The 15,471-nt window shown below is 45.1% G+C and overlaps 1 protein-coding gene across 2 annotated transcripts in view; it reads left to right on the top strand.

Annotated features, from left to right (window-relative positions):
* Positions 1 to 9,318: 9,318 nt before the first annotated feature.
* The window catches only part of GDA (guanine deaminase), a 77,155-nt gene continuing 71,002 nt past the window's right edge, over positions 9,319 to 15,471 (top strand). For both annotated transcript variants that reach the window (XM_084834303.1, XM_084834302.1), the window contains exon 1: positions 9,319 to 9,848. In XM_084834303.1, coding sequence (XP_084690429.1) covers positions 9,726 to 9,848 — 123 coding nt within the window. In that variant the 5' untranslated portion in view covers positions 9,319 to 9,725. The remainder of the gene's footprint in view (positions 9,849 to 15,471) is intronic.

Here is a 15,471-nt window from a genome sequence, read left to right as displayed (position 1 = left end):
TGGAGTTGGCGAGGCTGAGCACCTGGCCTCTTTCTGGGCAGCACAAACCGGTCTGGGTGTAGTTGATGAAGGAGTCGGGTGTTCCAGTTCCTTCTCCAAGGCAGCTAGCCAAGGTGAAAGATCAGGCCCATAATTATTACATGCCCTGCTTATGGACCTACCTTTGTGCCTGGACCTGCCACTCTGTTGCAAGTTGGCCTGTTTGCTGCTCTCAGCCAAAGCTTCTAGGGCCTTGAGATGGGACAGGAAAAGTCCTACCCACCTCCTCCTCCTCAGATGAAGATGAGGCTGGAGAGCGTGTGTGTGTTGCTGGGTGGATTTCACACAAGGGGATTTACCCTTCCCTTTTTTTCTCCTTTGACCCTTCTTGGGGGGCATGTTGTTTCCACAACCTTGACCCAGGGGTAAGATCCAATACCAAACATCAGACCCATGCAGGCCCAACTGATGGGCCAGAAGAACCAGCAGCTATATGGCCCAAAGGCTCACTAGGCCTCTCGGGCCTGCAGGTCAGTCGCAAAAATGCTGAGGCCTACAAGGCCAGCAAATGTGGGTCATCTAGGCCTGCCCAAGCAAATGCCTTCTGCCACCACAAACCAATAAAGGTGTGCGTTGGGAGGGTGAGTCATGCCCAAGATATGAAGTCACTGAAAAAACACTCCCCCCGCCCCCCGCCCTTGGTGGCAGCTGATGTCTGAGATTCCTCAAACCTATGGGCACAAAGGCCAAGGAATATAAGGCCCTGAGGTGTGCTAGGCTGTTTGAATTTTCAGGCTGGGTGCCAAAAATGCCATGGCCTGCAAAGGCAGGCAGAGGCAGCAGTGGCTAGGCTCTCAGGCAAACATCTCTCACCACAGATTAGCAAGTAATGCGGGGGAGGAGACAGGCGGGGGGGGGAGGCACTCTTTCAGTTCCAAACGCTTCCACTAGCATCAACTCGTCATCCAGCAAGGGGTGCAACCTCCCACTCTTTCACACAGCCTGGAGGAAAGAGGCTGAATCAGAGGGTGGAGCAGGCTTATAAATCTTCAGCTCTGCCCCCACTTCACAACCATGTGATGTGTGGCTATACACCATGCTGAAGAAACCTGGTCTCTCTTTTCCAATCCCACAAAGGCATTCTCTACCGGCATGTTCCAGCTGATCAGTGGAACAGTCTTCTAACATAATATTCAGAAGTCACATATTTTCAAAAGCAATCATGTGACCACCTCAGCAGGAAATGAGTATTAGCCATCCACACAACTGTTCAAGAAAACATACAAACAACTGTGTTTGATCACACCAAAGGCTTATCTAGTCCAGCATTTTGTGACCAACCAGATGCCCATGGGAGGCTCACAAGCAGAACATGAGTGCAACAGCACCCTCATGCTTGTATTCCCAGCAACTGGGATATAGAGTCATATTGCCTCTGATAGTGAAAGTATGACTAGCAGCCACTGGTAGCCTTATCTTCCATGAAGTTATAAGCATATGTAGGACCTGATAGAAATCTAGCATCCTGTTCATGGATACTCCATGTGTGTGTTTTTTTTTTTCCATTGCCTTCTTCAAGCATTCTTCCTTCTGTGTTGAATGAACACATTAGGAGTGCTCCAGCCCTGTACCCCCATCATCGCATATTTCCATTGCCCTTTACAGATGGAGGGTAACAGTCTGAACAGGAGAGCCTCCTGTATCCATGGGGGCCCTCCACGTGATCCAGGACCCTAGAAAATCCGGGTTCTTAATCACATGGATACAAGACGCTCTCCTGTTCAGACTGTTGCTTGCCATATGTACAGGGTGAGGGGGGTAGGGCTGGGGCACTCCTCTGCTCCTGCGTCCATTCAACATGGAAGGAAGAATGCCTGAAGAGGGCTCATTTGAAGATAGCTATGTGATAACTTCAAAACATTCAGCTGTGAACTCCATGTTATGTCAGAAACAATTTTGACAGATCGTAACTTTTACTTGCCCAAGGCTATCTGGCAACTCTGTTGTAAAGTAAAGATGTCAGTTTAGATATTTGAGGTACAAGCCAAATGCTCAGTCCACCACATCCCTCTAGCTTTTGTAACTTTCTCACAGCTGAGGGAGTATACAGATGATATTATTATAAAAGTCCTTAAGTGCTTGGTTTGGTTATGCATAGCAGTAACTGCTAGCCAGAGTGTAGACCAGCCTTCCCCAACCTGGCACCCTCCAGATATTTTGGAATGCAACTCCCAGCATTCCTGGCCATTGGCTATGCTGGCTGAGGCTGATGGGAGTTGGAATCCACAACATCTGGAGGGCACCAGGTTGGGGAAGGCGATACAAACAAAGATGTTATTAAGGATGAAGCCCCAAGCATACGTACTTGGAAGTACATCTTATCAAAATCATTGTTTAGGATTGTAGTGTACTTGCTAAAATATTAAGTGTCTACATAAATAAAACCATTCCTGGGTGAATGGTGTCCTACACTACTGCAGCTTAATATGTAAGATGGCTGACAGCAGGTCTATTTAAACTTGTTACAGCCAAGTCCTGTCCTTAAGTGAATTGTTCAGTAGATCATTTGCCAAGTAACTGGTGTGTCCTTGGCAGCTCTCTCATTAATTCCAGGAAAACTGGCAAATAAACCTTGAACTGCAGTGACCACTCTTAAGTATACAGTTCAATTCATCTAAAGAGTAGTTAGTGCTTTCCTAAGATTAAAAGAAACTCATCACTTGAAAATTCACAACTCCATAGTTTTGTTAGTTAACTCACTAACTCAGGGGAGGCAAAATGGTGTTAGTAGGCAGCAGCGCCTCCCCCCCTGCCCCTGCTGATACCTTTCTTAACATCCTCCAAGATGGTCTACCCTTTCCACTTAATAACAACAACAACAACAACAACAACAACTTTTCTTACTGGCCACTGGGATCACTTCAAATCAAGGTTACTCCAGCCTCTGCTATTTTCATTTATCATGAATGTCTCTGGGCCACATGTGGGCTCAGAGACATTCTTAAAAAATAAAGATGGTGGGTGGCTGCTGGCTGATGCTTTCCTCTGCAGTCATGTCCAGGAACCAAGGAAAAGAAGGGGGAAAGAACAAGGGACTTGTCATCTCTGTCTGGTAAGATGGGAGGGGGCCTAAAGAGAGCAAGAGGGGGCTAGGGATGGCAATGGGGCTAGGAAGGGCAGTCATAAGCCAGCTGGGGAGTCAGGGGAGCCAGCTGGGAGCAACCTGGGGAGTTGGGGAGGGTTGTGTGCATCTATGGCTGCATGGATCAGGGATGTATGTGTGTGAGAAAGAGAGAGGGGGGGGGTTTAGGGGGATTTTGGAGGGATCCTGAAAGACAGCAAGTGTGGTTTTTCTTGTGCTTGCAGCAAGGAGAAGGGGGCTGCTTAGTGTGTTGGGGCTCACTTCTGTCTTGTACTCAGTCTTTTTGGGCAGGTTACTTGTCCTTTGTGACTACCCATAGCAGCCATTTTGTGGTGGTGCCCAGGATAGTTTCTCAAATTGCCATATGTACCCACAAGCCCCAAATGGTTACCTACCCCTGATTCTAACTAATTACTTTTAGCAAAACCACAGATATGTTGCTACTTCATTCTGTATACCATGCACAATACATGTGTGCAAAATCACACACCTCCATATCTGAAAATGATCACTATATATTAGTCCTCAAATTGTATAAATGTTGTGCTTTCCTGAAAAAGTGCATGATTGCTGTGAAAAGTTGAGCTTAGGAAGGCACAAGGGGTTAGTTTTTAGACAGCCATACAACTGTCATAAAAAGTGAGAAAGGACTTTGCTCTTTGAATATGTTCAACTGGTATTAAAGTAGTCACAATTGCAAACAAGATCCTTGGCTAGAACAATGGCTGATTTTGAATTAAAATTGTATCTTTGCTCCAAAATGCAGATCTGTCCAATTTCCACTGAATGGATTCAATTTCACTGTGCCCTGTGTTATTCTCTTGGAGTGTCCCTCACCATAGCAGACTTTCAGGTCTGAGGAGAGTCCATAGCAGGCCTGAGAGACTGGAGAGTGAACAGCACCTGCCACATAACTGGAAAGACAACAATTAAGTATAGTCTTATCTAGCTGCATATGTGGATTTGGGTATGAGAAATATAGGTTTGAGTCCCACTTGAAAGCCACTGTTTTTCAGTTCCTGTTCCCCCTGTGAAAAATGGCCAAACTCTGCTTTGCAGGGTTGATGTGAGTACAAACACAATACAGAGTGTAAAGAATTCTACAGAAGTAAAAGTGAAAGATTAATGATTAGTGTTAGTGTGCTGCTATACAATGCTTGTTTTGTCTTATTGATTTGTCTGTTTATTACATTGATCAGACAAGTCATACAGCCGAGGCTGCCTGGGTAATGAACAATTAAAAACAAATTAAAATCACAATCCAATAAAACATCAACAAATAGCAGCATAACAATCCTAAAACCAGTCAGATTGTGACAGAGTGGGATTCATGCAATTTCAGCCACACTCTAATAATATTTATTTATTTATAGTATTTTACCCGCTCCTCAGCCAAAAAAACAAAAACAAAAAATCACACGCTTAAGACAGCCCCTGCCCTCAGGTTTACACTCTAAAAGACATGACACAAAGGGAAAAGGAACTGAGAGGGAGAAGGAAAAAAGCAAAACACAGGCACCAGTTCTTAGTTTCCAAGTTCTTACAGATGTTCTTTCTGGCAGGGAAAGGTGAAGCAACCTCCCTGCAGCTGTTCCTTCTCTAGCCAATGGATGGGGCTAGGTTAGTGTCTGCCTTGCCATGATCATGTTCTTCCTGGGAGGCAGGGATTACAGCCTCCTAGTGCCCCTTTATTCTTTGGCCAAAGGAGGAGGATAGATAATATAATGAAGACAGTGATAAAACATCTTTGTGGAGCTAAAACACATCCTAAAACCACTGTAAGATGGAGAGATTAAGATGTTAATATCTGTGATTTTTAAATCATACTTGTAAGAAGTCCAGGGAAATAAAAAGGTCTTTACCTGGTGCTGACAAGACATTGAAGTAGGCACTAGGCAAGCCTCCCTGGGAAGAACATTCTGTGGGGAGGGGGGAGGCACAGCAGAAAAGGTCCTCTCTATATATCTTGGAAGGAGGGCCTCAGCTGATGAGCTCAGGGCCTGGGTAGGTGCATATGGGAAGAGATGATCCTTCAGGTAACCAAGCTCCCAAGCTGTGAAGGGCTTCATAAGTCAAAACAAGCATTTGAACTGAGCCTGAAAATGAGACAGAAGCTAAATGATAAAGCACTGATATCATATATTCATAATACCTGGTCCCAGTATTCTTCCCAAGAACTCTTGCCACCATAATCTATGACATTTCTAGACTGTCTTCAAAGGCAGACCTATGGACAATGCATTGCAATAATCAAAATGGGATGATATCAGGGCATGGACCATTGATTGCCTTGACATGTTTTGTGGCACTGTGTGCACAAATCCTGGCTAGGAAAAAAGAAACTACCTTGTACCAAGTTGAAGCCAATTATTCATCTAGTTGTTAATGACCTAGAGCAGCAGCTGCCTCAAGGTTTCAAGCTCAATTTTGCTACCTGATATTCTTCCTTTTTTTTTTTTTTTTAAAGTCTTATACACACCCAATTCCTTTTTCCAGGAAGCTCAGAGCTGTTTACATAATCTCCCATCCAGGTAACTTTCAGGCATATATTCTGCAATTGAGGCACACACTAAGACCTGGGTGGATATATATTTTCACCGCCCGCCTACCAGATCATGAAGTAACTGTGGACAGAGAGAAACCTACCAGGCAGAACAGAGATATTTCATTATCGGGACGTGTAAGGAATGACCCCCTTCATGGATCACTGCTTTGTTGTGGCGAAGGGGCTTGCGTAACTCAGTGAAGCCATAAGCTATGCCGTGCAGGGCCACCCAAGACGGACAGGTCATGGCAGAGAGTTCTGACAAAATGTGGTCCACTGGAGAAGGAAATGGCAACCCACTCCAGTATTCTTGCCAAGAAAACCCCATGCAACGTATCACAAGGCTAAAAGAGATGACGCCGGAAGATGAGCCCCTCAGGTCGGAAGGTGTCCAATATGCTACTGGGGAAGAGCAGAGGGTATTTCCAAGTAGCGCCAGAAAGAGTGAAGCCGCTGGGCCAAACCCAAAAGGACACTCAGCTGTAGATGTGTCTGGCGGTGAAAAGAAAATCCGATGCTGTAAAGAACAATATTGTTTAGGAACCTGGAATGTCAGATCAATGAATCAAGGTAAGCTGGAGGTGGTCAAACATGAGATGGCAAGATTGAACATCGAGATCTTGGGAATCAGCGAACTAAAATGGACAGGCATGGGCAAATTTAATTCAGGTGACCATCATATCTACTATTGTGGGCAAGAATCCCCTAGAAGAAATGGAGTAGCACTCATAGTCAACAAAAGGGTGGGAAAAGCAGTACTGGGGTACAATCTTAAAAATGATAGAATGATCTCAGTACGAATCCAAGGCAAACCATTCAACATCACAGTAATTCAAGTCTATGCCCCAACCACTGAGGCCGAAGAAGCTGAGGTTGATCGGTTCTATGAAGACCTACAACACCTTCTAGAACTAACACCAAAAAAAGATGTCCTCTTCATCATAGGGGATTGGAATGCTAAAGTAGGAAGTCAGGAAATACCTGGGATAACAGGCAAGCATGGCCTTGGTGTACAAAATGAAGCAGGACAAAAGCTAATAGAGTTTTGCCAAGAGAACATGCTGATCATAGCAAACACTCTTTTCCAACAGCACAAGAGGCGACTCTACACATGGACGTCACCAGATGGTCAATATCGAAATCAGATTATGTCCTTTGCAGCCAAAGATGGAGAAGCTCCATACAGTCAGTAAAAACAAGACCTGGAGCTGACTGTGGCTCAGATCATGAGCTGCTTCTTGCAAAATTTCGGCTTAAATTGAAGAACGTTGGGAAAACCACTAAACCGTTCAGGTATGACCTAAATCATATCCCTTATGAATATACAGTGGAGGTGAGGAATAGATTTCAGGGATTAGACCTGATAGACAGAGTGCCTGAGGAACTATGGACGGAGGTCCGTAACATTGTTCAGGAGGCAGCAACGAAATCCGTCCAAAAGAAAAAGAAATGCAAGAAAGCCAAGTGGCTGTCTGATGAGGCTTTACAAGTAGCTCACGAAAGAAGGGAAGCGAAAAGCAAAGGAGAAAGGGGAAGATATATCCAACTGAATGCAGAGTTCCAGAGAATAGCAAGGAGAGACAAGAAGGCCTTCTTAAATGAACAATGCAAAGAAATCGAGGAAAACAACAGAATGGGAAAGACTAGAGATCTCTTCAAGAAAATTGGAGATCTCAAGGGAACGTTTTGTGCAAAGACGGGCATGATAAAGGACAAAGAAGGCAGGGACCTAACAGAAGCAGATGAGATTAAGAAGAGGTGGCAAGAATACACAGAAGAACTATACAGGAAAGATCTGAATGTCCCTGATAGCCATGATAGTGCAGTCACTGAACTTGAGCCGGACATCCTAGAGAGTGAAGTCAAGTGGGCCTTAGGAAGCATTAGTAACAACAAAGCTAGCGGAGATGACAGTATTCCAGCCGAGCTATTTAAAATCCTAAAAGATTATGCTGTTAAAGTGCTGCATTCAATATGCCAACAAATCTGGAACACTCAGCAGTGGCCACAAGACTGGAAAAGGTCAGTTTACATTCCAATTCCAAAGAAGGGCAACGCCAAAGAGTGTTCAAACTACCGCACCATTGCGCTCATTTCACATGCCAGCAAGGTGATGCTCAAAATCCTACAAGCTAGGCTTCAGCAGTATGCGAACCGAGAACTACCGGAAGTACAAGCTGGGTTTCGAAGAGGCAGAGGAACTAGAGATCAAATCGCCAACATTCGCTGCATCATGGAGAAAGCAAGAGAATTCCAGAAAAACGTCTATTTCTGCTTCATTGACTACGCTAAAGCCTTTGATTGTGTGGATCACAACAAACTGTGGCAAATTCTTAAAGGGATGGGAGTACCAGACCACCTTACCTGTCTCCTGAGAAACCTGTACGAGGGTCAAGAAGCAACAGTAAGAACCAGAGATGGAACAACCGATTGGTTCAAAATTGGGAAAGGAGTACGACAAGGCTGCATATTGTCGCCCTGCTTATTTAACTTATATGCAGAGTACATCATGAGAAATGCCGGGTTGGATGAATCACAGGTCGGAATTAAGATTGCCGGGAGAATTATCAACAACCTCCGATATGCAGACAATACCACCCTAATGGCAGAAAGCGAAGAGGATCTCAAGAGCCTCTTGTTGAGGGTGAAAGTGGAAAGTGCAAAAGCTGGTTTGAAATTCAACATTAAAAAAACTAAGATCATGGCATCTGGCCCTATCACTTCCTGGCATATAGAAGGGGAAGAAATGGAAGCAGTGACAGATTTTACTTTCTTGGGCTCCAAGATCACGGCAGACGGTGACTGTAGCCATGAAATTAAAAGACGCTTGCTCCTTGGGAGGAAAGCTATGGCAAACCTAGACAGCATAGTAAGAAGCAGAGACATCACCTTGCCGACAAAGGTCCGTCTAATCAAAGCTATGGTTTTCCCAGTAGTAATGTATGGCTGTGAGAGCTGGACTATAAGGAAGGCTGAGCGCCGAAGAATTGATGCTTTCGAACTGTGGTGCTGGAGAAGACTCTTACGAGTCCCCTGGACTGCAAGGAGGTCAAATCAGTCCATCCTAAAGGAAATCAACCCTGACTGCTCATTGGAAGGACAGATAATGAAGCTGAAGCTCCAATATTTTGGCCACCTAATGCGAAGAGAGAACTCCCTGGAAAAGACCCTGATGCTGGGAAAGACTGAAGGCAAAAGGAGAAGGGGACAGCAGAGGATGAGATGGCTAGATAGCATCACCGATGCAATGAATATGGACTTGAGCACACTCCGGGAGAGAGCGCAGGACAGGAAGGCCTGGCGTGCTGTGGTCCATGGGGTCACGAAGAGTCGGACACGACTGAACGACTGAACAACAAAAGGAATGACCAGTGAACGAGGGATGGGGTGGTCTCGACCACCACCCAGACGCTTAGAGAACTGGGAGGGGTCACAGTCCCTTCTTAGCGGACATAATAAGTACAACTGTATACTGAGGGCATGTACATCTGACTCAGGATTAAGCTCATCGGCACTAGTATTACATAGAGATGGCTGCTTCATGATGGTCTTGATTTTTTTTTTTAAATAAAGAAGCAGCCGGATGCTATTTGCGGCAGTGCTTGCCTGACTGCTTGTGGTAAAAAGGATTTATTTTAAAAAAATATAACGCAGAAAGGGCTGAGTCACTGCCACGTTGCACCTCCCGCGCCCAAGCTCTGCTGAGGGGAGGGCGACGCGCGCTTTCCCTCCTTTCCTCAGCGAGGAGGATGAAACGGGAGGGCAACTTGGGAGTCAGGCTCCGCCGGGCGGGAGGAGGGTGGCGAGCATGCCGGCGCTGGTTGTAACCACACCCCAAAGGGGGAAAGTCTTCGGGTGGCGGGGGAGGAGAAATGGTGACAGATGCTGTGGAGCTGCTCTTGGCACCGAAGGAGGACGGACTCCTGGGAGAAGCAGCCGCCGCCGCCGCCGCCGCCTGCAGGGAGGGCAGCCACCTGCATCGCAGGCGAGCGTGAAAGCAGCCGGCGCCCGTGGTGACCCCGTCCCGCTTCGCCCCGGCCAGCCGAAGAAGCGCGCGCAATGGGCTCCCCCCAGGCTTCGCCGCTCGCGCACATCTTCAAAGGGACCTTTGCGCACTCCAGCCGCTCCTCGCCAATGGACGTTCTGCAAGGCCACCTGTTGGGGGTGGCGGAGAGCGGGAAGGTGAGCCCGGGAGGGCGCGCGCGCGAGGGTCGGGGGGGGGGGGAGAGGCGCACTGAGGTGCCGGCTGCTGCCTCTTCTGGCACGTGGGCGGCTGGAGGATGAGCGTCTTCGAGCACGAGGCCGTGGGTGGCAGCAGCGCTGAGCGGAGCGCGTGGAGAAAGGTGCGGGGTGAGAGGAAAAGTAGAGTGCCAGCCCCTCTGGTCTGCACGCCATTCAAAGACAAAAGTTGTAAACTGCTTTTCCGTTATTCATTTGGAAAAAAAAACCGGGCAGACAACATTTAGGGGGCAGGCCCCCGCTAGCTCACTTCCAGACCGCCCCTGGCTACAGGCCCATCTCTTAGTGCTAAGACTGGGTTATATAACATCTGACTGTGGGGAAAGAAAGAAACGAGGTTGGAGAGGTGATGGGAGGCGAGGCTTAATTGAAACCGGGAAATGCACCAGGAACGACTTTGGACTTAGGAGACGGACTAAACAAATAAAGCTTATTCCATCGGGGAAACAAATAGCCGAACAGGGACACTGAACCACTAGTTTACGAGGGTCAACGATAAATCACAAAGCAGTGGCCTTGTTTTCAGGTTTCACAGAACTCTTCCTCAGGCTGGGGCTTAAACAAAAAGAGGAAAGTGAGGGTGGAGATGGGAGGTAAGGGGTTGGTGTTAGAGAGCATGGTGGAAACACAGTCTACAGTATCTTACAGTCTTAAAATGGTGATTCAGGGAGCTCATGTAGATTGTGCAAAGTGCAAAAAATTACAGGTTATGCCAAAGTGTGTTTGGATAGTCCTAGGAGGCAGTCACTGACATACATACACACACACACACACACACACACATCCGGGTAGGTCACAATGCATTATAAGTATTTTGAGTGACTTTTAAATGTGAGGACCTAGAAAAAAACATATGCTTAGAAAAGTGCTAAAGAAATTATAGATAATAATTACTGCTGCTCCCTGATCCTGCACCATTAATTGCTAACGTAGTTTAGAAACCCAGCTACATAAATATGCAATGAAAGAGTGGAGCACTTGTTACCGTTAGAACTCTTTTTCCATTCTGATTTTGTATCCATTTAAATTCTTCACATGAGTGAACTAATCTACATTAATCCACCTAAAGGATCACTTAATCTACATTAGGTGTTTTTGAGTATTCAATCTCAAAGAGCCTGAAATTGTAATAGTATTAGTATATCAGTTGTAAGGAATAAATTATTACTGGGGTTCTTGAGGGGAAGGGGGAAGGAGAATGATAAAAATACTGGGAAGTGGTGGAGAGAGAACATTAGATGTCTCTTTGAGGAAATGAGCAGGAGATTAGTGCTGAAAGTGGAGTGTGTGTATGTGTGGTTTATTATAGGGCATGTCTGGGTGTTCGTTGACGGATATAGTGGTTAAGTGTATTTGAGATACTGGGGCTTGTACATAGATAGTTTGTATAGACTTAGTACGTTTGATATAAAAACAGAAGTGGTGTGCATCTCTCTTTCCTGTGAAGGTTTCAAATATAAAATTATGGCTATGATGATATTCATTTCCAGCTGTAAAGTGGACTTGATCCTATCTGTAGCTCCAAATAATTATATTCTTTCTGGAGGTTATGTCCAATCAGATTAAGAATAAATTGAGATGATTCACCAGCAGCTCTTTTTATGAGGGGTTTACAAATCATATGGCTACAAAACTGGCTTTTAGTGTATTTAATGTTATTTTCTAGTATATATCTTAAATGCTTCAGAAAGCTATTTCATGCATACCTTTGCACAATTTGTCCAAATACTATTTATGTTTTTGTCTCCAACTCTGCAAAGACAATTTTTACTCAACCATTGGACACATAATATTGCTCAAAGCTTCCAGGTTTTGCCTCTTTGGCCACCTGGCCTTATGTATTCTTAGAGCCAGCAAACTCTTGTGCAATTAGATGTTCATTTAACAACTTGTCTAATTATATGTTTCACATTCATTGGAAAGTATACAGGTAGAGGCTTAATAGAGTATATATTGTGCATGATCATACACTTTCAAATATGTGTGGAGAACACATGATTGCAGTAGCTAATAACTGAATCTATTTGGCATAGCAACTGCTTTGTGATCTAGTTTCTGACACATTCATACAATTGTAAAGGTTGCTTTGCAAAGCTGGTTTTCCTCACTATCATATGTTACTCTCTCTGTTGGACTAGAGTAGGGATAAGAAACAGGTGGTCTTTGGGACCAGAACTGTCCTAGGAGGTATGCCACATTGCTGTCAATTACCAACTCAAGCATAAAAGGTGGTGGAGAAAAGAGGTGGTAATCTGGCTAAGAGACTTCTTGGTGTTGCACTTTAGTGGCTGGTGGTTCATCACTGTCTTTCTGAAAATGGTCCTCTGGCAAATCTGATTGCTGATCAGGAGACTAGAGCCAAATGTTTGGGGTAGGAGGAGAAAAAAGAGAAAAGGCTGGCTTTGGAAACGTTCCAGTGAGTTTCAGATGTGGACCTCTGAAATGACTGTATACAGGGTAGCTGTCTTTCACATGATTGACTGGTAGGGGCAGCTCAAACTATATTGCTACTGCAGGTGAAAACTAATTTTGCTACCCCTGTCATACATCTTTTGTATACAGGGATGGGGATTATGCTGCTTTCTGACAGTAGTATAGTGGTAAGATTTGATATGCAGGTGCTCTTCATGACAGTACCCATAGTCACGTTCCCAAGGAAAGCCCAAAGTTGTAGGCAACTGTATTGATCTATATGTGTGTTGTATGTACATAGCAGGAATACATAATACTCAATTAGAATAGTCTGGCAGACATACTATAGTGAGATGATAAAGGGCAGTATAATGGATAGAATGTTGGACTTTGGCTGGAAAGACCTGAGGTTGTGCAAGAAAGGGAAACAGAGGGATACAACATGTCATCAGCTCAAGGGATTGGATACAATAGGACCCTTGTGCTGGCAATCTAGGCCCGGTGGTGGCAGCCCGTCTGCAGCCCCTGCCGCTCGCAATGTAGTGCTTTCATGGTCCAGCGCTGAAATGAGCAAAAATGCTAGCTTCTGGAAGGGACAGGTCGTACCCCTTCCAAAACCAAGCATTTCTGCTCATTTCGGCACTTGGCCACCGAAGTGCTCCATTGCGGCCACCAGCAGCTGGGGCCACACATGCACCGCTGTTGACAGGTCTAGAGCACTAGCACAAGGGTTGTATTGGATCCAACCCAAGATTTTCTAGGAGTTTCTTTTCCCAGCACCAGGAAAAAACATTTGATCTCAGTCAGCAAGCCAGTTCCAGAAGTTTTCATCTCTATCAAGTGCAGGCCTTTTGTAATGCTAATGGGTGGTTGTTGTTATTATTTCAATGTATGAGCAGCCCTATAGCCAACTCATAAATTTATGATTTTAAAATACAGCTTTAAACATATCATTAATATTAAAACAAGCAGGAGTTTAAAAATTTTTTTTAAGGCCTGAGGGAATAAAAGGTTTTCGCCTGGCACCAAAAAGTCAACAAAGGAGGTGCCAGGCAGACCTCTCTAGGAAGGTATTCTACAGTTTGAGGACTACTACAGAAAAGGCTTAGGCACAAGTAGCTACCCACTGAATCTCAGGCAGGGGTGCTCAGAGCCAGGCTGCAGATGATTATCTCAGGCCACAGGCAGGAACATATGGTAAGAGGTGGTCCTATGGCCCCAAGCCATGGATGACATTTTGGGTTAAGACTGACACTTTGAATTGGACCAGGAAACAAATTGGGAGCCAGTGAAGATGGTACAATACTGGCGAAATATGGTCATAATACCCAGTTCCAGTCAGTACCCTTGCTGCCGTGTTTTGTACTTATTTTTATTATTAATTTCATTTCTATACCACCCCATAGCTGAAGTTTTCTGCGCAGTTTACAGCAATTAAAAAAATACACAAGCATTACAAAATACAACATAATAAAAAGAGTCTGAAATTTTAACACAAAAATTTAAACAATGTAAACAGCTGAAAGCAAATTAAGTAAACTATGTATTCCCTAATAGACCTGTTCAAAACCAGCAGACATGCAGTCAGGGCCAGAAATATTGGAACAAGGATAACTGTTTTGGCAGTTGGCCTCTGTACACCACCACATTGAAGTTGAAAGGAAACACACCCAGATGGGAGCGAAGTCAGGACTTTCAGCTGTAATTCAAGGGGTTTGACAAAAGTGGGGCACTAACCATTCAGGAAGTACTGCCAGTGGCATACGCACACACACCCATCGTTGGTGGCTCATAAGTAATGGAACCAACCAACATCATTTCAAACTTAAGGATCGCCTTTAATACCTGGATGAAAATCCTTTGCAATCAATGACTGCCTGAAGTCTGGAACCCATGGACATGACCAAATGCTGAGTTTCCTCCCTCGAGATGCTTTGCCAGGCCTTTACTGCAGCTGCCTTCAGCTGCTGCTTGTTTGTGGGTCTTTCTGCCTTCAGTCTTGTCTTCAGTAAGTGAAAAGCATGCTCTGTTGGGTGGAGATCAGATGACTGACTTGGCCATTGAAGAGCATCCCACTTGTTTGTCTTCAGAAACTCTTGCTTTTGCTGTATGTTTTGGGTCATTATCCATCTGCAATATAAAGCGGCGTCCTATCAGTTTGGCAGCATTCAGCTGAATCTGAGCAGAAAGTATAGCCCTATACACTTCAGAATTCATCCTGCTGCTTTTCTCAGCAGTCAGGTCATCAATAAACACCAGTGACCTGGCTCCATTGGCAGCCATACATGCCCATGCCATAACACTGCCTCCACCATGTTTGACAGATGATGTGGAATGCTTTGGATCATGAGCTGTTCCCTTCCTTCTCCATACTTTTCTCTTCCCATCATTCTGGTACAAGTTAATCTTGGTTTCATCAGTCCAAAGAATCATATTCCAGAACTGGGCAGGCCTTTTTAGGTGTTTGATGGCAAAGGCTAATCTGGCCTTTCTGTTCTTGAGCGTTACCAGTGGTTTGCACCTTGTTGTGAAGCCTCTGTATTTACATTCATAAAGCCATCTCTTGACTGTAGATGTTGACAATGACATGCCTACCTCCGCAAGAATGTTCTTGACCTGGCTAGATGTTGTGAAAGGGTTCCTCTTCACCATGAGCAGAATTCTGCGGTCATCCACTTAGTTGTCTTCCATGGTCTTCCAGGCCTTTTGCTGTTGCTGAACTTGCCAGTTAATTCCTTCTTTTTCAGGATGTTCCAAACTGTTGTATTGGCCGCTCCCACTGTTTTTGCTATCTCTCTGATGGGTTTATTTTGTTTCCTCAGCCTAATGATGGCCTCCTTCACTCGCATGGACACCTCTTTGGACCTCATGTTGGGAGTTCCAGTGAACAGCTACCAAAAGCAAATGTAACACTCAGAACCACCTCCAGGCCCTTTATCTGCTTGATTGGTCATGGAGTACCCAGGAAATAGGCTACACCTGGCCATGCAGCTGCTTGTCAGCCATTCATTCTATTACTTATGAGCCACCCACGATGGGGTGTGTGCATGCCACTGGCTGTCCTTCCTGAATGGTTAGTGCCCCACTTTTGTCAAACCCCTTGAATTACAGCTGAAAGTCCTGACTTCGCTCCCATCTGGGTGTGTTTCCTTTC

The sequence above is a fragment of the Heloderma suspectum genome, chromosome 2 (assembly GCF_057233095.1).
Source record: "Heloderma suspectum isolate Gila_16-S chromosome 2, 16-S_ref, whole genome shotgun sequence".
In the NCBI taxonomy this organism is placed as follows: domain Eukaryota; kingdom Metazoa; phylum Chordata; class Lepidosauria; order Squamata; family Helodermatidae; genus Heloderma; species Heloderma suspectum.
The sequence above is the reverse complement of the archived record's forward strand: the minus strand, read 5'-3'. Positions and strand labels throughout refer to the sequence as shown.